This window comes from Juglans regia, chromosome 2 (assembly GCF_001411555.2).
Source record: "Juglans regia cultivar Chandler chromosome 2, Walnut 2.0, whole genome shotgun sequence".
NCBI classification, from domain to species: Eukaryota; Viridiplantae; Streptophyta; class Magnoliopsida; order Fagales; family Juglandaceae; genus Juglans; species Juglans regia.
Window position 1 is genome coordinate 28,541,055 of NC_049902.1, and position 23,748 is coordinate 28,564,802.

At 39.0% G+C, this 23,748-nt stretch overlaps 1 protein-coding gene across 1 annotated transcript; it reads left to right on the top strand.

The window, feature by feature from the left end:
* Window positions 1-15,807: 15,807 nt before the first annotated feature.
* Window positions 15,808-19,419, top strand: LOC109021703. The gene is made up of 3 exons (XM_019004394.1): window positions 15,808-16,701; window positions 16,855-16,992; window positions 19,267-19,419. Exons 1-3 carry the CDS (start codon window positions 15,808-15,810, stop codon window positions 19,417-19,419), a joined length of 1,185 nt encoding a protein of 394 aa, XP_018859939.1.
* The last annotated feature ends 4,329 nt before the right edge of the window (window positions 19,420-23,748 follow it).

Sequence of the window (23,748 nt, forward strand, 5' to 3'; positions counted from 1 at the left end):
TTAGTGGGATCATGTATGGTTTGCGTCTAATTGAATTTCTATTCGAATTTTAAAAGTTTATTTAGTTATTATTCCAAAAAAATAAAATAAGTTTTTATACCCATATCATCGTGTTGATTTTCTACCCAAGCTTATAATTTAATGTGCTATCTAATTGCATGACGAATATAATATGAAAATTGAGCTATGATGATATTAAAAATTCTCGATATTTTGTCCATCCATTGTTGCTAGCTTGCTTGTGTAGATATTTTTAAGTAAGAAAAAGATAGACGATTAATGATACACATATCAGTCTTCACAATACTTTTTATAATACATTATATAAAATGAAGATATTTTTATAAAGTGAAGTTATTTTTATAAGATAGTTTTATACTAGTTAGCATTCCTAATTTACACCACACACCTTGGAAGGTGTTGCCAGCTAGCTAGCAAGAAGGGTGCTGCAGCAAACCAGCATGCACATATATATGATTGAGATGATTAACCACAAAATTCAGGAAAGAAGAAGAGGCTTGCAAGGATGTATGGCGTGTCGCAAGTTGTGGTTGGAATATCTGCAGAGGATGGATGCCGACATCTCGAGAAGAAATGCAGATCACATGCGCGCAGAGATGGTGATATTAATGGCCATGCAGATCACATTCAGTACAATCAGTGTGTGCGACTTTGACACCAATTTTATGATCCGTGGTGATTTGGAACAGAATGATATACATATCATCATCAATGCATCATCAAGTAAGTTTGGTTTTCCGGCTGTCCAAAATTGCAGCTTGAAATTTCTGAATCCGTCCAAAATTGCAACCTTCAATCACGGATATGACTTAAAGGTATACAGAAATACATGAATTCGGATCTTACAAGCTGTATGCTAATCTAAGTAACATCTATGGAGAGACGTGTTTTAATTAGTTTCAACGATATCTTTTTATATTTTGTTTGATATGATATTAAATAATTACAAAATTAATTATTATATATATATTTTATTAATCTTCAAATCATTTGATGCTATACTAATGTGAGTGGGAAGAAGAATTGTGAGCTCCCTAACAGTTAATTGTTGCATTCCAAAAACTTATAACAAATATTAATTTTATGCACAAAACTTAATTAACTATTTGAAAACTTATATTTAGAAGCATTTTAATATTAATTATCTTTTCACAATTTCTTGATGTGGTATTAAACGATCAATATTTTGATACCACATCAAGGATGATAAAAGAAAGACACTTTGGTTGCGTTTGGATGTTAAAGTGAGTTGAGTTGAGTTGAATTGAGATGATAAAATATTGTTAGAATATTATTTTTTAATATTATTATTATTTTAGAATTTAAAAAAGTTGAATTATTTATTATATTTTATATTAGAATTTGAAAAAGTTGTAATGATGAGTTGAGAGATGTTTGTGATCCAAACGAAGCTTTAACTAAGCAAATTGTATTTCTCTCTATATTTTGTAGACTTTTAAATCCGGTACCTTTAAAATTGTAATGATAATTTTTTTAATGATACTTCTTAATGAGCGGGCCAACACATAGAATATTTAATTGATAAATTAGATATACTGTAGAGTTAGAGTTCAACTCATGAGATTTATTCCGATCATAACATGATTTGAAATCACTATTTATTCTAAAAAGTTAAACTAATAAAAAGAAGTAGATTTAACTATTTATATTATATTCTAGACTAAGTCACGATCTACAATCTGATCTTGAATACATTCCCATTGGTTTTAGGTGGAAATATTGGTCCTATCAAATATACCTTCAAGACATTGTATTTTTTTTTAAGAAAAAATTTATTTATCATCTTCACACATTATACTTTTTTATTTTTATTTTTTTTCTCTTATCAAATGTGTGGTATATGAACTATGAGTAGAATGATTTAATTAGTTTAAGAATATTAAAATTAAAAAAAAAAACTTAAAAAAATAAAAATAAATATGTTGTGTGGTGTGTGAGGATGAAAAGTAGTAAAACTCTTTTCTTAAGGATTTGTTTGGTTGTTGAACCAATCTTAACACATCTTAAACCAATCATTAATGAAACTCATTACTTTTTCAACTTTCCATAAAAAAGTTAAACTCATTTCAATATACTTCATACATTTCAACTTAAAAAGTTCAATTTATTTCAGCCTAAAAAAGTTAAATCCATCTCAATGAAATCTATAAAATACTATTATTTACATCTCAACTTCTCTAATTTCAATAGGACCTAGAAAATGCTACTTATACACAAAATTTATTGAGATTTTCCTATAATTTTTTAGAAAGCATGCATATATACATACGTGTGCATACACCTGGCCAGAAGAAATCGAGTGGCAGCATCTGTGTGGATTTTTTTTAAAATTTATTTTTTCTATAATAAATATGTAGTCTATGGATGATAAGTATAACAATTCAATTAATTTAGTAAAAATAAAAAAAAATAAAATAAAAAAGATACCTTGGCCTTGGATGGTCGAGAATGCCAGTTACCAGTACATGCAATGATGCAAGACAGAATTAATACTTTTTAGTCCGACGGTTCTCATGAAATATATGCAGATTTTTAGGCCACTATATGTGCCACTTGCTTTCGAAGCTGCTGACTTCGTTTCTTTGGCATCCATGCAGCATGCCATATACAAACAATCCCTGCAAGATCATATTTGGATCCTTTACTTTTCCTTTTGAGGATTATTGCTTGCTTCCGATTTGATGGGATGGCTTCCCTCCACCATTCCTCTCGGTTGGCCGCTTTACTTGCTTTTTATTTCCCACTCTCAATATAGAGAAATGTTTTGGGTCTCAAATTTAAGATTTAAATTTGTGTTCTAAATGATATATATTTTTTATTTAATGATTAAAAAAATATTTTTTAATAATGTTGTAATTTTTTTTATTTTTTTTAAAATATTTATAATAATTAAAAAAATTCATGAAAAAAAAAAGAAAAAAGAAAGCACTATTCAGACCCAAATTCGGGACCATTTTCGATAGCTGTAACGCAATTTAACCCACAAGATTTGCACTATTCGGAACCCTTTTCGTCCATCACCGAAAACTTGCAGAAATCGGTTTTGTTGTCTCTCAACCTCACAAAATTTAACCCAAAATAAAAAGAAAAATAATAATTATAATTATAAATAAACAAGTACAGCACAATTATTTTTAAAAAAATAAATAAATAAGAAATCTACATAAAAATAAGATTAATTTTTAAATAATAAATTTTATTGTTTTTTTCAAAATCACTGTATGATTCTTACACATTCTACAATTATATATAATAATTAAAAAAGACACTTTTAGAAACATTTTTCATAAATGTCATCAATAACTAGCTAGAGGCTCCACAAAGCACCACATGAAAAAAACAAGATAAAGAGGGAGACCTTGGATGTTGACAAGATCGAACAAGCCTTGGGTGATCATAGATTTTTATTTTATTTTATTAATTATATTTTATCACGTATAAAGCAACCTTGAACAATGCGCGTTGCCATCAAAATAAGAAATTTTCAGATCTCGACCTTTCACACATGAATAAACAATACACGTGAGACCACCCAACAGGCCAATGTTACATAGAACTCAAATTGATCACTACACACGTATAAACACACCATAAATATTACTCATGTCAGTCATGAATTATATATTTTGGTGAGTTGCATGTGTTGGATCAAGATTTACTCAAATTATTGCTTGAATTTAAGGATTTCAAGTGAGAATTAAAGAGACTAACACGTTAAAAAAAAATTATGCAAAATTTATCTATATAAAATTTGTACGAAACATTTCTGATTAATTTTTCAGTTTTCCTTTATATGTTAATTAAGGGAAAAAAACTAATTATCACGATCACTTACTTATTAATAATGATTAATAATGAGAATAAGATAAAAGAGAGAATAACTTTAAAACCAATCAAGAAGGATGACCTTTGGTTGGCGAGTCCTCGATCTAGCAAAGATGGATCAAAATTCAAAGGCGAAGCTGGTGGCTGGCACGGCGTTGATGGGACCCAAGACATGACAGATGGTGTTGTGGATGATGCAGAAGAATCGACCACAAAAAGACAGAAAACGTATAAATGCTTCAAAGTGCGTGAATTATTTCAAATGATTTCCAGCCGATAATTATATACGCCAACACTTATCCTTTCTGCGATGTCCAAGTCCTATATCTGAATCCCTCTGCAGTGAAGGTCGGTCAATCACGTAATTTGCCTGCCACTTTTTTAACGGGAGCGAGTAGAAAATGAAATCAGAAAATCTATTTATCATTTATTTTTTATTATTTTATAATATAATGTTAAATGATAAATTCTTAAATATATAATACCATATTGATAAGAATTGAGATAAAAAATCGTAAAAATTGTGAGAACTTTGAATATCAGAATTACTTGATGTTTGTAAAATAATTTTAGAGAAAATTTAAATAAATATTATTAAAATATTATTTTTTAATATTATTATTATTTTAAAATTTAAAAATATTAAATTGATCATTATATTTTGTGTGAGAATTTAAAAATATTATAATATTAAAATGAAACACTTTTACTATCCAAACAAGAGACTTTAAAATAGACCAATTAAATTAGATTGTAGCCACCACAACTATATATATATAAATATATATATATATATATATATATATATATTCATCACCCAATAGAACAATGATGTCTAAGTCATAACTATAACTATTCCGTACAAGTCCCTCAAAAAAGAGTTTGGAGAGAGTAAAAAAGCTCAATCCAAGAGTTTAAGCCCCACGGGCCAAAGAAGGCCTATTAGTTTTGTCTAAGTCATAACTATAACTATTCCGTTCGACCCAGCCCAAAAGTAATGAGACATCAACAGAAGTGGCTAGGGGTAATGTGCACCGACCTGCCAGCTGCCTTGAATCATCACTAGCACGTGGCTACTAGAAAGCGTGTAGGAGAAGCAATAACCACCATTCTCCTAGGAAAAAGAAGGTGGGTGCCACCAGGACAGGCCGAGGGGACGCAAACTTCTCAAGTCCCTAGAAAACAATTGCTAGGAAGCGTGCATAATAGATAACTATGACTCATACACTAAGGAAAGTGGGGGCCATCGTAGTAGGCTGAGAAACCACTGAAATGATGCTCATGAAATGGCAGCTGTGGGGATGTGTACTGAAAGAGAAACCATGGCTCTCCCTGCGAAAAGAGAGAGATGAGACTCGTTGACCCTGACTGAGAAGGCGTTGAGACATAAGTTAGAGCTCAACGCCGCATTAATCATTTCCTCCAGGGTATCACACCCCCTAAATGATTCACGTGCACAAAGGGACAACTCCTTGGAAATGGAAGCAACAACATCCCAAACCTAGTATAAAACCTCACTCAAGGTATGTTCAAACTCATGGAATTTGAAGGCAAAGAAAACACTTCCTAAAAAGGAAACTAACTTAAGCATCGGAGGGTCCCCTGACCACCCCCGAGCTCTCTTCTGTATTTGTATGTTTGCAAGTTCCTTTATCCACCCTCCAACTGTCCGAGAAGACCTCCTGATACGTACGAAACACGTCCAAAACAGTGGCTCTGTCTATGGGATAATCCTAACAAACTAATGAGACACTTCGGGGCAGCTTGGGCTTGGTGGGCTCATCAATAACCATGGACACACCACAGATGGAGAAAGAAGAGTTGGTGAAAAGGTTGATGCTGTAGGTAGAAGCACTTCAGAAAGAAAACGAGACTTTGCGAGAAAGCCCCCATAGATCAACGGAAGACCCAGAGCCAAGTTACAACCAGGAGGAAGAGTCATGTAGAGTAATAATGGAGTACGACGAGGGAGATAAAAAAAAAATCAAGCATGAGCTCCAAGATAAGTACCAAGAAATGGCGAGAAGAGTAGGAAAATCCTCCTTAGTGGACTAAATGGTTGCCAACACTGGCCTACCTTATAGTGCAAGCATGATGGCGGTGCCACTACCGCCAAAGTTTAAAGTCCTCCAGATAGACCTGTATGACAGATCTAAAGATCCATCGGAGCATTTAGACACCTTTAGGGCACACATGACCCTGCACGGTTTCCTAGGAGAGGTCACATGTCGGGCATTCCCTTTGAACTTGAAAGGGGCGACACGAGCCTGGTTTGCATCCTTTGCACCGAACTCAGTTATCCATTTTGAGGATCTGTTGCAGCTCTTCTTCACGCAATTCATGGCCAGTTGTAAGAGGCGACGATCGGTGGCTTATCTCCTGAAAATCAAGCAGCGGGAGGATGAGAGCTTGATGTCTTACCTGTTCAGATTCAACAAGGAGCGTATGACGATAGATGACCCAAACAAAAAAAATCACACTTGTAGCCCTCTTGGGAGGCATTTGGCCTTGAAGTCCATTCATGGCGGATTTGGTGTGTAGAATGCCTTGAGACAATTCAAGGACCAGGCTGACGGGTTCATTAATGCAGAAGATATCCTTTGGGCCTTAACTGCCTTAAAAAAGAATATACCTTGAATAGGGTGACAAGAAGGCTAAGGCTCCGGTCGCAAGCAAAGCCAGTTGATAAAGGTGGACAGAATAGGCAAGAGAGTGGGCGCCATAGGCCTTTACCAACAAAAGGTGCGCCCTCGCCATGGTCGTTCAGCGTTGACGATAGAGGATGCTAAGGACCTTCAAACCCAGGAGGTAAGAGCGTAAGAAGGAGAAAATTGCTACTGCCATTTTCACAAGACTACTAGCTACAACACAACAGAATGTAAAACCTTAGGTGGAAGAAGGGGTGACTCCCCGTGGGCAAACAGGCAGGATCGACAAGGTAATCAAGAGCAGGGTCGAAGCCGGGATGATCGAATAAGAAGGAATAGCGAAATCCCAAGAAGGCAGGAGAGATGGAGGGTTTGGAAACAATCGATCGTGAATGCCCCCATGTCAGGGCCTTTCATTACTAGAAATTTGAACCATTGTAGTAGCGTTAGCCAGAGGAGGGCTGACATCTTCTGGAAGAAAGGCACACGTGAGGAAAGCATGCTTTCAGGAGATATATGTAGCGGAGCATCGACCTAGGAGGGAAAGTGCACGACTCCAGTCATCACCTTTGGAAAGGCTGACGAGGAAGGGATCCTCCACCCACACTTCCGAGAGACTATGGCCATACTTCTAGACTCACCCATGCGCATCCTCACGGAAGCACCTGTAAAGAAAATCCTCCAGCGGCCAGAAGTATCAGGTCAATTGGTCAATTAGGCCATGGAGCTAAGTGAATTTGACATCGACTATGTGCCTAGGAGCACTTTGAAGGGGAAGGTATTGGCAAACTTTGTGTCAGAGTTTACTAGGTTCCCAGAGGAGCTGTAATATGAATCATCCTTAAAGCCCTAGCATGTATTTGTAGACGGCTCGTCATGCCGGGCTGGAGGGGGAGTGGAGGTGCATATTGTTTTGGATGAAGGAGTGGGGTACGAATATGCCATCCGACTAGCCTTCAAAGCTACCAAAAATGAAGCAGAGTATGAGACACTGTTGGCCGGGTTGATAGTCATAGCATCTCTCGGGGCTAAGGAAATAGAGGCGAGAGTAGATGCCCAGGTTGTGGTCAATCAGGTTAAAGGAGAGTTTGCAATGAAAAGTGAAAGACTGAGAAGGTATTTACAGGAAGTCGAAAGAAGGAGTGCCCACTTTCGATACTTTCAAATTCAGCAGGTGTCGAGGGTCAGGTATTTAGAGGCCGACGAGTTACCAGAAGCTAAGGGGGAAGCTAGAAAGTTAGACACAGAGTAGCGCGGTTCACCCTGGTGAACGATGTGTTATACTGGCGGGGTTACTCAACTCCCCTCTTGAGATGTGTATCAAAGGAGGAAGCATAGTACATATTAGCAAAAGTGCACAAAAGAGTGTGTGGAAACTATTCTGGCAAACGATCGTTGGTGGCCAAGGTAACAAAAGCAAGATACTACTGGCCTCGGGCCCTCAAGGACGTGGAAGAAATTTTCCAAAAATGCCAAGAGTTCTCCCCGATACCTCAATACCCACCTGAGGAGTTGATATCTATCACATCACCATGGCCTTTTATGCAGTGGGGATTGACTTGATTAGGTCTTTTCCACCCCGCAAAGGTGGGGTGAATTTTGGGGTGGTCGTAGAAGATTACTTCACAAAATGGTGGAAGCAGAACCCCTGGCGTCCATAACGGCAAACATCATCATGCGTTTTTTATGAAAAGCAGTTGTGTGCAGATTCAGAATTCCCCAGATAATCAAATCGGATAATGGGTAGCAATTTGATTGTGGTCACTATTATGATTAGTGTCGGGAGATGGGGATTGAGGTAAGATATTCATCACCAGAACATCCAAAGTCTAACGGGCAAGTCGAGGCTACTAACAAGGTTTTGCTTAATATCCTCAAGAAGAAGCTAGGTGAAAGGAAGTGACTGTGGCCCGAGGAGCCTCTAGAAGTACTTTGGGCCTACCGAACCACATTAAAGACCCCAACGGGGGAGACCCCCTTCTCCCTCACCTATGGGCAAGAGGTTGTCTTGACGGTAGAGATAGGGATGCCCATGTGTCGAGTCCAGCATGTTGATTAGGAAAACAACGACACCAAGTTGAAAGAGGAACTCAATCTTTTGGAAGAAAGGAGAATGGAGGCAGAGGCGAAGATGGCAGCCCATAAGAGAAAAGTGGAGCAGAGCCTTAATCGACGGGTCTAACCCCAATCTTTTAAAATAGGAGATTTGGTGCTTAAAGAGACGAGAACGACGACCAAGGATGAAGGAAAGCTGGGCTCGCTGTGGGGAGGGTCTTACGTAGTCACGACTAGTAGTCAACTAGGGTCCGACTGACTCAAGGATGCACAAGGAAAAGAGTTACCACACCCTTGTAGTGTAGAGCATTTGCGGAAATGTTTTAGTTGAAAACATTGTAGACGGATGTATCAAGTTGAATGAAATATTAGATAACTCTTTTAATCTCTCATTTACCTCTATTTTTGCTTTTGTTTGTTTTATGTTTCCAACAAGAATACTAGAGGAGCCAAGTACCATGTCTCTACAGACTTTGCCTCATCCATTGCCTTAGTCTACGAGGCCGACGAGAAGACAAAGGAAGTCAAGTATCGTGTCTCCACAAACTTGCTTCATCCCTTGCATCAATCTGTGAGGCCGACGAGAAGACCAAAGGAGCCAAGTACAGAGTCTCCACGGACTTGCCTCAGCCTACAAGGCCAACGAGAAGACTAGGGGAGAAAAGTAATGTGTTTCCATAGACTTATATCATCCCTCGCCTTAGTCTATGAGGCCAATATGCAGATTAGGGGAGCCAAGTACCGTGTCTCCACGAACCTACCTCATTCCTTGCCTCAGTCTATGAGGCCGATGAGAAAACCATGGGAGCCAAGCACCATATCTCCACTTACTTGTCTCGACCCTTCCCTTAGTCTACAAGGTCAACAGGAAGATTAGGGGAGCTAAGTGCCATGCTTCCACGAACTTGCCTCATCCATTGGCTCAATCTACAAGATCGACGAGAAGACTAGGGGAGCCAAGTGTCGTGTCTCCACGAACTTTCCTCATCCCTTGCCTCAATCTACGAGGCCGAAAAAGGAAAAAGAAAAGGGAAAAACAACAAAAAGAGAGACAAACATATGAGGTCAAGCAACAAAGGAAAAAGTTAATTTTATTGATAGTTAAACGTATACAAAGCACGAGCAGATGACCACAATGATGCCTATAGATACTCGGACAGAGTTCTTTACAAGAAAATGAAATAATGTACATAACTTTAAAAACAGATAAGCATAACCAAAAGTTAAGGAGTAGGAGCATTAGGATCTGTATCAAGAGCATTAGGATCAGGATCGGGGGTGTCAAAGTTAGGAGGGAAGGAGTCGGGCATCATTTCTCTGCCCAAGGTGAAACCGTGTTCAAGCACGTCTAGGTCTACAGGGAGTTCGCAGGGGTGAGGGCTTTCTAGTCTACCTGAGGGTTCTCCAGAATGTGGTCTCGCATCCTCTTGAGGCCTTCAATGTATCCGTGCAACCAAGCTTGTAGCAAATGAACATGGTCGACCTCAGTTGCCTCTCCAAGCGGGGAACATCATCCTAAACTTGAGACATGTCACTCCATAGATCTCGAATGACCACATTCTGAGTAGCTAGCTGCTTCTCGGCCCCCCTTAGTTCTTCAAACACTTGGTCAGCCCTCATTTTCTCTCGGTTAGTAGCGGCCTTGGAAGCCGTTAAAAGAATCTTTCCATCCTTTCAAAGCCTCTGAAAGGGACTAGCGATCTTTATCCAACTGCTAAAGCAACTGAGCCTCGAAGTTTTTCGGCCCTTCAACTCAATATTCTCCCCCTTCAACTGGCTCTGCGATTTCTCAAGATCCGACACCTTTGTGGTCAGGTAATCAACTAAATCCATGGCTGAGCTTCTCGCCTCCGACTCAGTCAGGGCATTATGGCAAGCCAACTCTACCCGCTCCTTTGACAAGGCAAGCTCGGCCTTTAATGTCTTTTGCTGGCGATAACGCTTTTTGACTTGCTTCTGGGTCTTTTTGTGAGCGAGCTGGGCCTTCACCAAATCCATTTCTAGACACTCCTTCTCCTCCCTCTCCCCCCGAGCACAGCGCAAAGCTTTCCATGCCAATGAACGAAAAGTCTGGCTCTCCCACTCAACTACTTCCTGGCCATCCACGATAAAGGCGACCAGCCGAGATGCACCGTGTCACTAACAAAAGCAAACATAGGAATAGTTAATATAGGGTATAATTGATAGCATGGCAGAAAATATAAACAAGTGCAAGAGTCCTTAGAAAAGAGCTCCATCAAAGACTTGGTCACTCATTCCAGAGACTCCACCCAAGCTGCTCACGCTTTGGATCCTGTGGAGAGAGGAATGGCCTCCACTGGGCTTTCTTCAAAGGATGGTAGAGTAGCGGCCTCCACGTCTTCACCTGCGCTCGCGATACTCTTTTCAAAAGTGATGGCAGGTTGGGAAAGAAGATGGCACTCAACGACAGTAGGAAGCTCCTTGCCAAAACTTTGTGGCCCCCATCTCTTACTAGGGCCACGCAGACTCTCCCCTTTAGTCCTCAACTCCATGGCGATCTTACTTCTAGCAGCAGGCGACCTCGCGACAGGTAAGGGAGAGAGGGGAGTAGTCGTCTTCTTGGCAGCGAGGTCAGGAACCGCATCCAACCCTGGCTCCACCTCATCCCCTCCCAAAGCTCTCCCGACAGGCTCCATAGCAGGAGCCACAACAAGCCCGATAGCATCATGGGCAGAAGCGAGGTCTTCTTCTAACGACTGGGCACAAGGGGACTCAGGGGAAGATACCCTCTCTGCATCTAAGTCAAGGCTTCCTGCACAATCTTCAGCAGCACCCTCAAAGACTTGACCCCCGAAGGTGAAGTGCGTTGTGGACGGAGAGGAGGGAGGGGATCATCTCCACGTTCACCTCAGGAGGAGTCTCTACCAAAGTTGATTGACGAGGAGCTGGTTCCAGGAAGGCCCCATAGAAATGAATTGAGAGCATCTCAACCCCTTGGGACATCCTGCGTGGTCCCATTGGTGTGACTGGCACTATAGGGACTACAACAGTGATAGATTCCATGATCACAATTGCGGCAGAAAGAGAAGCGGCTGGTACTTTAGGGATGGCAGGACTCCCATCCTTTGCCTCCTTGGCAGCTCTGATGGACGCTTGGCGTGGGCTAATAGAGGAGCTACCATAGATGGTGGTGGCTAATGTACCTCAATCAGCACAGGGGACTACCCTAAAGGGAATCGAACAAGGGACACTAGGTTATTGTCGACCCTAGTAACCTCTACACAGTTTTCTTCCCTTTGCCTGAGGGAGGAAGACTGGGGGAATGCTTCCGAGCTGGGGAGGGGGGGGGGAGCTTTTGTCAAAAACAGTGTGGCCGAGGGGAGGTAAAAATGCTCTATATTTTCCTCCCTAAGAAGAGTCTCTGAGAGGACATCGGACGGGTGATTCTTCATCCATTCTTTGATAAGGGCAATACCACGTAACTCTTCAGAAAAGGCCTTAGGCCTTAGGCCTTATCACTTTATCATCAGGAACCACCCCCCATATGATTTGAATAGGGAACTCATGACAATTTACCTGTCCGATCAAAAATTCCTACCCTTAATTGGAAACAAATAGAAGTTTGGAAGTCCAGTCTTTGACCTTGCGGTAATATTGCTCCAAGGAGTCGAGGGCGTGCATCGCCCTGAAACTGCAAATGTTCCCCTCACGTTTTATGAGGTTATGGGTCAGAAGAAATTCACGGCCTGTAAGGTCAGCATGCTCTGGGTCTTATTCTAACAAAGCTCCCTGCCAGAGGACGCAACAGCACATCAGGATCCTCCGAGCGCTTGGGTGGAGTTGAGAATGGGCCAATCCGAGACGATCTAGCAGGTCACGGACAAGGCGAGGGAAGGGTAGGGTAGGGTAGGGTAGGCTCAACCTGTAGGAGAACATGCTAGGAAAGAGGGCGACCTTCAATGCATAACCCTTGTCGTCGGCTGCCCCTTTGCGTGGTCTAGGAGCCTTGAAAACCACCGTGTTAGGGACGCGAAAGGTGGAAGCTAGCGACAACAAGAACTCGAGGGTGACATCTAAACACCATTATTACCTAATGTAAAATTGCTCTGTGGTGTGAACATCGGGCAAATCTAGGTCTCCAGGAATTTTGGGTTGAACGGCCTTCTAGGGAGCCATTGAAATGGAGATTGAAAAAAGTGACAGAGGAGGAAGAGAATCGAGCAAAGAGAATGAAAGATTGGAGCATACAGATAAAACGTTGTGGTAAAAGGGAGAAAGGAGGGTAGAACCATGTTTATATATGGGAGAAGTGACGGTTGGCCTTCCACGCCCATGTGTCAAAAGGGGGATACAGAAGGGTTTGAATCCTGTGAAACACACGATACAAAGCAACACGAGAAAGCCAAACGACTCATCAAGACAGGTCTGAGGAGCCTAGTCGTTAGGCTGAGTGGGGTAAAAACGTAAAAAAGGGAAGGGGAAAAGAAAAAAAGAGGGAAAATTAAATTTCCATCGAACTGGTTCAATAAGAATTAGCAGGATAATGGAAAGGGAAAAAAGGTCCAACCTAAGAGTTCAAGGACCCACAGACCAAAGGAGGCCCATCGGTCTGGCAAAGTGAAGATAACAGCTTTTGATGGGCTCGTCCCATGAATAAGAGGTTCGTTCGGCCTGACCCAAGAGTAATAAGACATCGACATAAGTGGCCAGGGGTGACGTGTGCTAACCTGCCAACTGCCTTGAATCATCACTAGCACGTGGCTACAGGAAGCGGGTAGGAGAAGCTATAACCACCATTCCCCTGGAAAAATGAAGGTGGGTGCCACCAAGACAAGCCGAGGGGACACAAACTCCTCAAGTCCCTATAAAATAGCAGCTAGGAAGGGTCCGGAAGAGGTAACCATGACTCATACACTAAGGAAAGGAAGGTGGGCACCGCCGTAGCAAGTTGGGAAGCCACCTAAATGATGGTCATGAAGCGGCAACTATGGGGATGCGTGCCTAAAGAGTAACCATGGCTCTTTCCGTGAAAAGAGAAAGATGAGACTCGTCATCCCTGACTAAGAGGGCGCTGAGACATAAGTGAGAGCTCAACACTTCATTAATAATTTCCTCCAGGGTATCACGCCCTCTAACTGATTCACATGCACAAAGCATGGGGCACGATGGGACAACTCCTTGGGAATGGAGACAACAACACCCCAAACCTAGTATAAAAGCCCACTCAAGGTATGTTCAAACTCACAGAATTTGAGGGCAAAGAAAACACTTCCTAAAAAGGAAACTAACTTAAGCATCAGAAGGTTCTCTGACTAGCCCCGAGCTCCCTTCTGTATTTGTCTGTTTGCAGGTCCCTTGATCCAACCCTAGTTGTCTGATGAGACCTCTTGATACATACAAAACATGTCCAAAATAGAGTTCGTTCTTCTCTTTTGTTAGAAAAAAGAAATCCCTCAAAAGAGTTTATGAGAACCTTATGTTGATTGCATCATTCCTTGATTCATCTTTACAGTAGGTGTAGTGCCTTAGTCGATGCATGCTTATACCTCTATGGAGTCACCAAGGGACTTTATGAGATATCCTTTTTAATAAAGGTGAAAACCGAACCCTTCGGCATGGTTTTTGGGCAAAACCGACGCCTACTGACGAGAGAAAATTGGGTGGAGCAACCGACCGTAACCAGTTGATGAGGAGGAGGAAACCGATCAAGGCGGTTCTCTTGCGGTTCTTGGTCGGAGTTCGGTTTCCCTAGTGGATAGACTCTTCTGAGAGAGAGTTGTAGAAGAGAGAGAGAGAGTTGGAGAGGAGAGAGAGAGAGAGAGAGAGAGAGAGAGAGAGAGAGAGAGAGAGAGAGAGAGAGAGAGAGAGTTGAAGAGGTGTAAAACGCGGGGGAGAAGGTGACTGGGGAAGAAGACGACCTGATCTCGAAACGACACCGTTCAGTTTAAGTGGAACGGCGTCGTTTCATACATACTTTTTTTTTCCCATTCGTGTTAAATAAAACGACGTCGTTTGGTTTAGTACCAAACAATGTCGTTTCTATTATGATTTGTATACTTATAGGTGCAAAATGAAGCCGTTCCACTTAAAAAATGTCGTTTTGATTAGTGTATATTAAAAAAATATAGTTTTATTTTATCGATCGGTTTAGCAGTCCGGCCTAGCTTCAAATCGGGACCGAACCGCTGAATGTCGATTCCTTGCATTTTCCATCGCACTCCAACCGGTTCTCCACTAGTTCCAACCAGTTCTTGATGTGGCTGGTCGGTTCCCATCGATGGCGGCCAATTGCGTTGGTTTTCTTCAGCCCTGCTTTTTAATTCCTTCTCATGAACAAATTCACATTTTCTTTAGGTATAGCAAAATTATATTACATCAATCGCATCATATATACATGCGCAAATATTATGCATTATTTTATTATCAAACTTATATGTTGAACACATAATAAAAAGTACTTACATAATATACCCAAAAGTTTGAGGTACATGCATATCAATTTGAAAATAGAAATTTTAAAATATTACTATTCAAATCGATGACAATACCCAAAGATTTGAGCTAACAGGGTTGGCCCAATTTTATAGTCATGTGCACGAAAATCTGAGTGGTCCAATTGGCTAGATATATAGTACTATATGTAACTAGTTGAAACATGAAGGTGGTTCAATGCATGCTTGTTTGTCAAGGGAGTACGTAGCAAAAATTGCCAAAAGTATCATACAATCAACATTCCCGACATCCTCCAAAGTACGTCGTGGTTATTATTAGAGTTAAAATACATTTTTAACCTTATAACTATTTTTTCTGCCTTTATTAAGTGTATATAAGGCTACGTTTTGTAATACTTTAGACTACTAAATACAAATTATATTTTTCCACCTCTATTTTCCATTTCCATTTATGTTCTTTACATGGTATCAGAAGATTTCTTTTGCAAAATACAATAATGTCTGATTCATCTGTTTCTTCAACTCTTACTCCTCCTCATGAAGATTCTTCAAGTCCTTTCTTCCTTCATCATGATGACAGTCCAGGTACATTGCTCGTAACACAAGTTCTCAATGATGAGAACTATCATACCTGGCGTCGATCAATGTCAATGGCGTTAACTGCGAAGAACAAAATCGGATTTGTTGATGGCTCCATCTTGAAACCTTCCACTTCTTCTTCTCAGTTTTCCTCTTGGATTCGATATAATAGTATGGTCTTGTCCTAGCTACTTAATTCTTTATCCAAAGAAATTGCCGCTAGTGTGATCTATGAAGATTCTGCAATGGCAATGTTGTGCGATCTCAAAGATCGATTTTCTCAAGCCAACGGACCTCGTATCTTCCAATTACAGAAGACTATTGCTTGTCTTACTCAAGATAACCTCACGGTTAGTGCATATTTTACACAAATGAAAGGATTATGGGATGAGTTACTCAATTACATACAATTGCCATCCTGTTCATGTGGTGCTCTACAATCCCTATCTGATCTCCAACAGCAAGATTACGTTATGTGTTTCCTTATAGGACTAAATGATCGATACTCTCACATTCGAGGTCAGATTCTGTTAATTGATCATCTTCCTCCAATTAACAAAGTTTTATCTCTTATTCTTCAAGAAGAAAGACAAAGAGACATCGGATCTTTCATGATCCCTTCCATTCCTTCTGCTGCTTTGTCTTCAAGCAGTATTGGCAAACCTTCTGCTGGCAGTAGGGCTTCTATTCGAAAGGATAGACCTCTATGTTCTCATTATGGATTGCAAGGTCACACTGTTGACAAATGCTTTAAACTTCATGGATATCCACGAGGATGTTGTGTTAAAGCCAGATCCTCAACTCCTTATGCTAACCAAGCAATCTCCAATGATTCCAATTTATCTCTACCTCTTTCTCATACACAGTGTCAACAACTTTTGGCACTTCTCAATCCTGCTCCTACTCATCAGGCAGCAAATACAATTACCTCATCTCTTCCTGATCATCTCTCAGGTAAATTTTCCTTTAATAATTCGGTTTTTTCCTCCATCAATAAACCTTCCAAACAATTTTCTGATAATGACTGGATAATTGATACTGGTGCGACTGATCATATGGTCCACTCCATATCTTTATTCACTTCATATCAACCTGTACACAACACTGTTCTGAAGCTTCCTAATGGAACTTCTGCTCATGTAAGTCATATAGGTTCTATTTTCTTATCAACGAACCTCATCTTACATGATGTTCTATATGTGCCTTCCTATACCTTTAATCTCATTTCTGTCAACAAGCTAACCAGTTCATCTTGCTGTCTTATTTTCCTTCATAATGAATGCTTTATTCAGGACCTCATACATTGGAGGACGATTGGGAGGGGACAAGCTAAAGAAGGGTTATACCTACTACAACCTCCACCAGTTCATGGTTTTGTGTCTCAAAATGTATCTTCCGATGTTGATTCTTTCAGTGTTAAACCACATACTGTTAGTTCTGTTTCTAGTGCTTGTAATAATGCATATGTTTCTATTTGGCATCAAAGGATGGGACATCCATCCTTATCTCGAATGAAACTGCTGCCTCAGTTCTCTTCTATCACCTCTAATAATAATCCCAAACATTGTAGTTTTTGTCCATGTTGATATTTCAGGACCTTTCTCTCCTCCATCCATAGAAGGTTTTCATTATTTTTTGACCGTAGTGGATGACTATTCTCATAGTACTTGGCTTTATATGTTCAAATCAAAATCTGATGCTCGAAGTCATTTACAATATTTTACTGCTATGGTTGAAAATCAGTTTGCCTCTATTATCAAAATCATTAGGTCTAATCATGGAAATGAGTTTGCTATGCATCATTTATTTTCTAGCAAAGGCATTATCCATCAATTGTCCTGTGTAGCTACTCCCCAATAGAATTCAGTGGTTGAAAGGAAGTATCAACACATTTTAAATGTAGCTCGAGCTCTTTTTTTTAATCAAATGTTCCATTGATTTTTTGGAGTGATTGCATCATCACTGCCGTGTATCTAATCAATAGAACTCCTCTAATTATTTCCAATGAAACTCCTTATGAGTTGCTCTTTCATAAATCACCATCATATACTCATTTAAGAGTATTTGGTTCACTGTGTTATGCTTCCACTCTTGCGCATAACAAATCTAAATTTGCCCCTCGAGCTCATAGATGTATTTTTCTTGGATATCCACTTGCTTCTAAGGGTTACAAATTGTATGACCTTAATGATCATTCCATTTTTGTTTCCAGAGATGTTACATTCCATGAGCAGATTTTTCCTTTCAAATCTATCCCACATAACATTGATAACTTCTCTTTTATGAATCCATCATCGTCTGTTGTCCTTCCTAGTCCAATTCCTGATATTTCTAATCATAATCATTCTTTTAATGCTTCTTTTCCTTCCTCTCTCGACTCTATCCCGGTCCCCACTATACCAGATTCATTACCTCCATGTAGAAGATCATTGAGAACACACAAACCACCTGGCTACTTGCAGGATTACCACTGTCATTTGGCAACTTCTAATGCTTGTTCCATCCCATCTTCACATCCTTTTATTGGTCCTGAATCAGGTAAGCAATACTCCCTTTCATATGTTATTTCTTATTCTAGATTATCTTCATCACACCGAGCATATTCTTTTGCCATTTTATCACTTTTTGAGCCAAAATTCTATCATCAAGCTGTAAAATATCCCCATTGGAGAACTACTATGGCAAAAGAGATTACTGTACTTCAGCAGAATCAGACTTGGACATTGACAACTCTACCACCTGGAAAACATTCAATTGGATGCAAATGGGTATATAAGGTCAAACTTAAGTCTGATGGAAGCCTTGAAAGGTATAAGGCTAGGCTGGTAGCTAAAGGTTTTACTCAATAAGAAGGGATTGATTTTTTCGATACCTTTTCACCAGTTGCAAAAATGGTTACAGTAAAGTCCTTATTAGCCATTGCAGCTACTAAAGGTTGGCATCTTATTCAATTAGATGTCAACAATGTTTTTTTGCATAGTGACTTGAAAGAAGAGGTGTATATGTCTACAACTCTTTGTTTTGGTGAAAAATGAGACACTAGAGTTTGCAAGCTCTATAAATCCTTGTATGGATTAAAGCAAGCATCCCGGCAGTGGTTTGCAAAGTTTTCCTCCGCCATTATTCAACATGGTTTTGTCTAATCAAGAGCTGATTATTCACTCTTCACTCGGTCACAAGGCTCTTCTTTTATTGCCGTATTAGTATATGTCGATGACATATTAATTGCTAGCAATGATGTTGCTGCAGTGAACACTCTCAAGAAGTTCCTTGATGATAAATTTAAATTGAAAGATCTTGGTCCATTGAAATTTCTTTTGGGACTTGAAGTTGCTCGTAGCTCCAAAGGCATATCTCTTTCTCAAAAGAAATACACCTTGGAGATATTATTTGACACTGGATATTTGGGAAGTAAACCAGTTAAGACTCCCATGGCACAAAACTTGAAATTGTCTCGAAGTGAAGGTGTTCTTCTTGAGGATGCCAAAGTTTATAGAGATTGGTTGGTTGTTTGCTTTATCTTACAATCACTAGACCCGATATTACCTTTGATGTGCATGTCCTTAGCCAGTTTATGGATTCACCTCGGCAACCTCATTTAAATGTTGCATATCGTGTCCTACAATACTTGAAATTTGCTCCTGGCCAAGGACTCTTCTTCTCTACTAATTCTTCACTCAAATTGAGTGCTTTTACTGACTCAGATTGGGCTGGATGTCAAGACAGCAGACGATCCCTTACTGGTTTTTGTATTTTCCTTGGCATTCTCTTGTGTCATGGAAATCCAAGAAGCAAGCTATAGTATCGAGATCCTCTGCAGAAGTCGAGTATCGAGCAATGGCTTCCACAGTTTGTGAATTAGTTTGGCTATCCTCGTTGCTTTTAGATCTTCAAGTACCTCCACAATTGTTTCTCTCTATTGTGATAGTAAAGCTGCGTTGCATATTGCTTCAAATCCCGTATTTCAAGAACGTACCAAGCACATCGAAATCGATTGCTATTTTATTTGTGATGAGCTTCAAGATGGTTTTCTGCGTACAATGCATGTTTCTTCAAAAATCAATTAGCTAACTGCTTTACCAAAGCTTTAGGCAGTCCACTATTTTCTGCCATGATGTCCAAGCTGAGCCTCATTGATATTCATGCTCCAGCTTGAGGAGAGTGTATTAGAGTTAAAATACATTTCTAACCTTATAACTATTTTTTCCACCTTTATTAAAGTGTATATAAGGCTACGTTTTGTAATACTTTAGACTACTGAATACAAATTATATTTTTCCACCTCTGTTTTCCATTTCCATTTCTATTCTTTACAGTTATTTCTCACCATGCAAGAAATTAATATTGTGTTATGTTGTGGTAGGACTCCAAAGGCGTATCTAATTATTAAGAGCGCGTAGGCCAGATGGAATCCTAACGTCGGCCGTTGTGTTCATCACCTTATCAGTCGGAGGAACTTAACCCAAAGTTCAGTAGTCTGCCTCAGTTATACTAAATTATACTCGTGATGTGTCACATTTTCAATAGTTTCCATTTAAGTAGTTGATAGAAAAAGTGATGCCAGACAAAATTAGAATTATTATGACGGTTGGTTAATCAATAAAAATTAGGGGTTGAGATTAAAAAATACAAATAGAAATAAAATTTTGAGAGTAAAAGTTATGGATAAAATTCGAAGTTTCGTTATGAAATCTACAAACTGGACACATGCTATAAGAAAAACAGGTATTTGTGACTAATTATTTGTAATGAGAATGACTATTTACGACGAAAACATACTAATTTTAGAATGAAATAGTCATTTTGTTAAAAATAACTGGTCACAAATAAGCAGTTTTCTTGTAGTATATATATATATATGTACATACAAATAGCTATGGAAATCCAAGATTATGAGTTTTTTTTTTTTAAAAAAATCTAATTATATCATAAAAATAAAAGTATGTATTAAAATAAAAATCTTGCCAAAAATCTGGTCCAAATTGGAGTAAAAAAAAAATCTCAAAAGTGAGTGAAATATTTCCATAAAAGACAAAAATTAACTTAAATTTGACGATTTGAATGGGAATACGACTGATTTTGATTGGTGAAACTTAAAACATGCACCATCAGGCATAGCGTGTTGATCATGACGTGTATGTCGAAAATAGCTTTTCAAATTGGAGTCTTATGCATGATTTTTCTAATACTCATAGTTAGAGTTATGACCAAAATACTAACATATATACAATGTTGCCTCAATCCAAAGAATTTTTATCGTTTATTGCCATATTTATACTGATCTGTCTTCTTGAGGTAATCCAACACTATTAATGTAGAACCTATCAAATCTGCATCACTAGACCCAGATCTTCTATATCAAGAAGCCATTTTGAAATATGTCACATTATCAAGTATAACAGAAGATGACAAGTTTGATCATGATGAATATTATTTCTCTATAACATTTGTGAATGATTATTCTCCTATGACAAAATTGTTTACGAGAAGTGTAAGGTTTACAAAAAGTTCTTACAAAAATAAAACTATCAAATTTATACTGATAGATGTGAGATGTTAGATCTATTTTAACCTCTTATCTATGTTTCATTAAATGATTGAGAATATAAATATTGATAGAGAATTTGAGAAACGATATAGAGCGGTAATATTTTTACACATTTTGTGAAGTTTATGGAGCAAGTTCCAGATATATTTCCTATGTCCTTATGCACATCATAATTGATTGAAGTTTCTTGGTCACTACCTGTGTTTATACCACATATGCTCCAACTCGAGGGAGAGCATTAAAACTCAAAATGTAAGCTAAAGTGTATAGAATGATAATGATTGGGCATGATTCTAAGTTCTAATTACCCACCCTCATTTTCCCTCTCTCCATATCTTATAAAGTATTCCTCTCTCTACATCCTAACTTCTGAATAAACTGCACTAGTCTATAATGTACCATTATCTTGGGATGGCTTGATGCAAAACCTGCCGTTTCAATTACTAAGTTTATCCATGTCTGGATAAATACAAAGAAAAATGTTATTAATATGCTAAAAATTTAAGAAAAATTTATAAAAAATTTATTTCTTCATGTCTCAGTTATTAATATGCTAAAAATTATAAAATTTGAATTTTAAAATTTAAATTTCAAAAGAAAACTGATAAAATGAGTATTGTACGTGACTGTTAGGCTCATCATGTACATGATGGCTCTAATCATATCGCTCGCTAGTAGTGATCCCCTTATTGTCATATGCTTTGTCTATGGCTGGAATATTGTCTTTGACCTTTATAAGAAAGCACAGTGGAAACTATCTCAAGTACAGCTTACCAAGTTGTTCCACAAGTATATCCAGTTTAGCAAATCTCAAGTGTCGTGAAGTATACTACGTAGTATAGACTAGAGTAATACTTAACACATCCACAACCTAAATACTATTTCAAGAGAGAACAAAAAAAAGAGAGAGTTTTGTATTTCAGATTATCCAAAAAACCAACTGAGGGGGGCAATATATAGTCCACCCCACACTCCTGGCCTTTTAAAAAGAGAGAGTTTGGTATGTTTGCTTGCGTCATCATTGACCTAACCATCTCAAGTAGTATTCGATTTCTCTTTTATGCCATGCCATTTTGTTGTGATGTACTTGGCATCGTCAACTGTCTTTTGATTCCTTTTTCATCACAGAGCCTTTTAAATTGCTCAAAGAGATATTCTTGTCCTTGATCAGTTCTTAGAGTTTTTAACCTCTTGTCTAGCTGATTCTCAAACGCCTAAAGCACTCCAATGCTTCAGACTTATGAGAGATTAAGTAGACATGACCATAATGTAAAAAAATCATCTATAAATGTGATGAAGTAGACACCTCTGTGTCTTGCCCTCACACTTATTGGACTACAGATGTCTGAGTGGATTAATTGCAATGCAAAAGATGCCCCAGTGGCTTTTCCAAATGGTTTTCTCTTAACTTTTCCCATAAGACAATATTCACATATGGACAAGATGACCTTAGCGAGATTGCATATCAGACTTTCTCTAGCTAACCAAGTCATTCTATCTTGTCCTATATGGCTAAGCCTAGCATGCCATTTATATGAATCCAAATTATCAGATGCAGAAAAAAAATAATAGACTTATTCATATTTGAATAATCCAAATCTAATATCATAAAACTGACTAATAAAAAAAACATAACCATAAAACACATTGCTCAAATAAAAGGAAACACCATTGTTTTAAAATACAATCCGAAAACTAAGTCTTAATAAAGTAACTACAGAAAATAAGTTTCATCGGATCTCGGGAGCGTATAACACATCGTGGAAGAATAGAGTGCGACCACCCCACAAGTCCAGCTTGTAGGTACCAAGTCACAACACCTTCACTCTAGCTCCATTCCCCACCTTGATATCATGACTCTCAGTTGGAATCCGACGATACTTCACAAAGTCTACTCAATCTCGCGTTATGTGTTCGGTCGCTCCTTAATCAACAGTTCATACAGGATATGAATGAGCAACCATCACATGACTAGTTACAAAAACAATGCGAGAAAAGTCAGAATATACCTTCTTCGACTATGCGAAGTGGCATTTCTTTCCGCAATTGAATCACTCTAATTTTGGCTTGTTCTTCCTGTGCTTGCCCCTCTTGCTACGCTGAGAAGTTTCTGACACTTTCTTAACTTGTTCAGCTACTACCCATATCTTGGACTACTTGCACTTAGGCCTAGATGCCTTGGGCGAACCAGACTCAACAATATAGGTCGAATGTTTGGGTTTAGCAGACTCTAGGTGCTCAGCCTCTAGCTCCAAGTGGCGTAAGACATCATCAAAGTCCTTGATATTCTCATTATGCATCAGATTATGGCTCATATTCTCCCAAGAATTCGGTAGTGATCGTATCACTGCCTGGACTTGTTGTTCATCAGTCAGGTTGTTTCCTGCCGCCTCAAGTTCGCGGATCATGATCGACATAGCCCTAAGATGCTGCTTCATCGTGTAGTCAGAGCGCATCTTATAGGAGTCAAACCTCATGGTTAATACATGTAACCTCATGGCTGAAGTTCCCCCCAAACTTCATCTTCAAAACGTGCCACATGCTTTGGGCAGTGTCATAGATTTCAAACTCACACATGAGATCATTCTGCATGCTTCTCAACATGATTATTTGCGCGCACCGGTTCTTCTTGGCCCAT

Excerpts from the sequence above, each read along its gene's own strand:
- LOC109021703 (XM_019004394.1), top strand. The coding sequence starts at position 15,808 with ATGGCAATGTTGTGCGATCTCAAAGATCGATTTTCTCAAGCCAACGGA. Across the intron at positions 16,702-16,854 it reads CTAATGGAACTTCTGCTCAT|GACCTCATACATTGGAGGAC; the intron begins GTAAGTCATATA and ends TGCTTTATTCAG. Across the intron at positions 16,993-19,266 it reads TCAGTGTTAAACCACATACT|ATTGGGCTGGATGTCAAGAC; the intron begins GTTAGTTCTGTT and ends TTACTGACTCAG.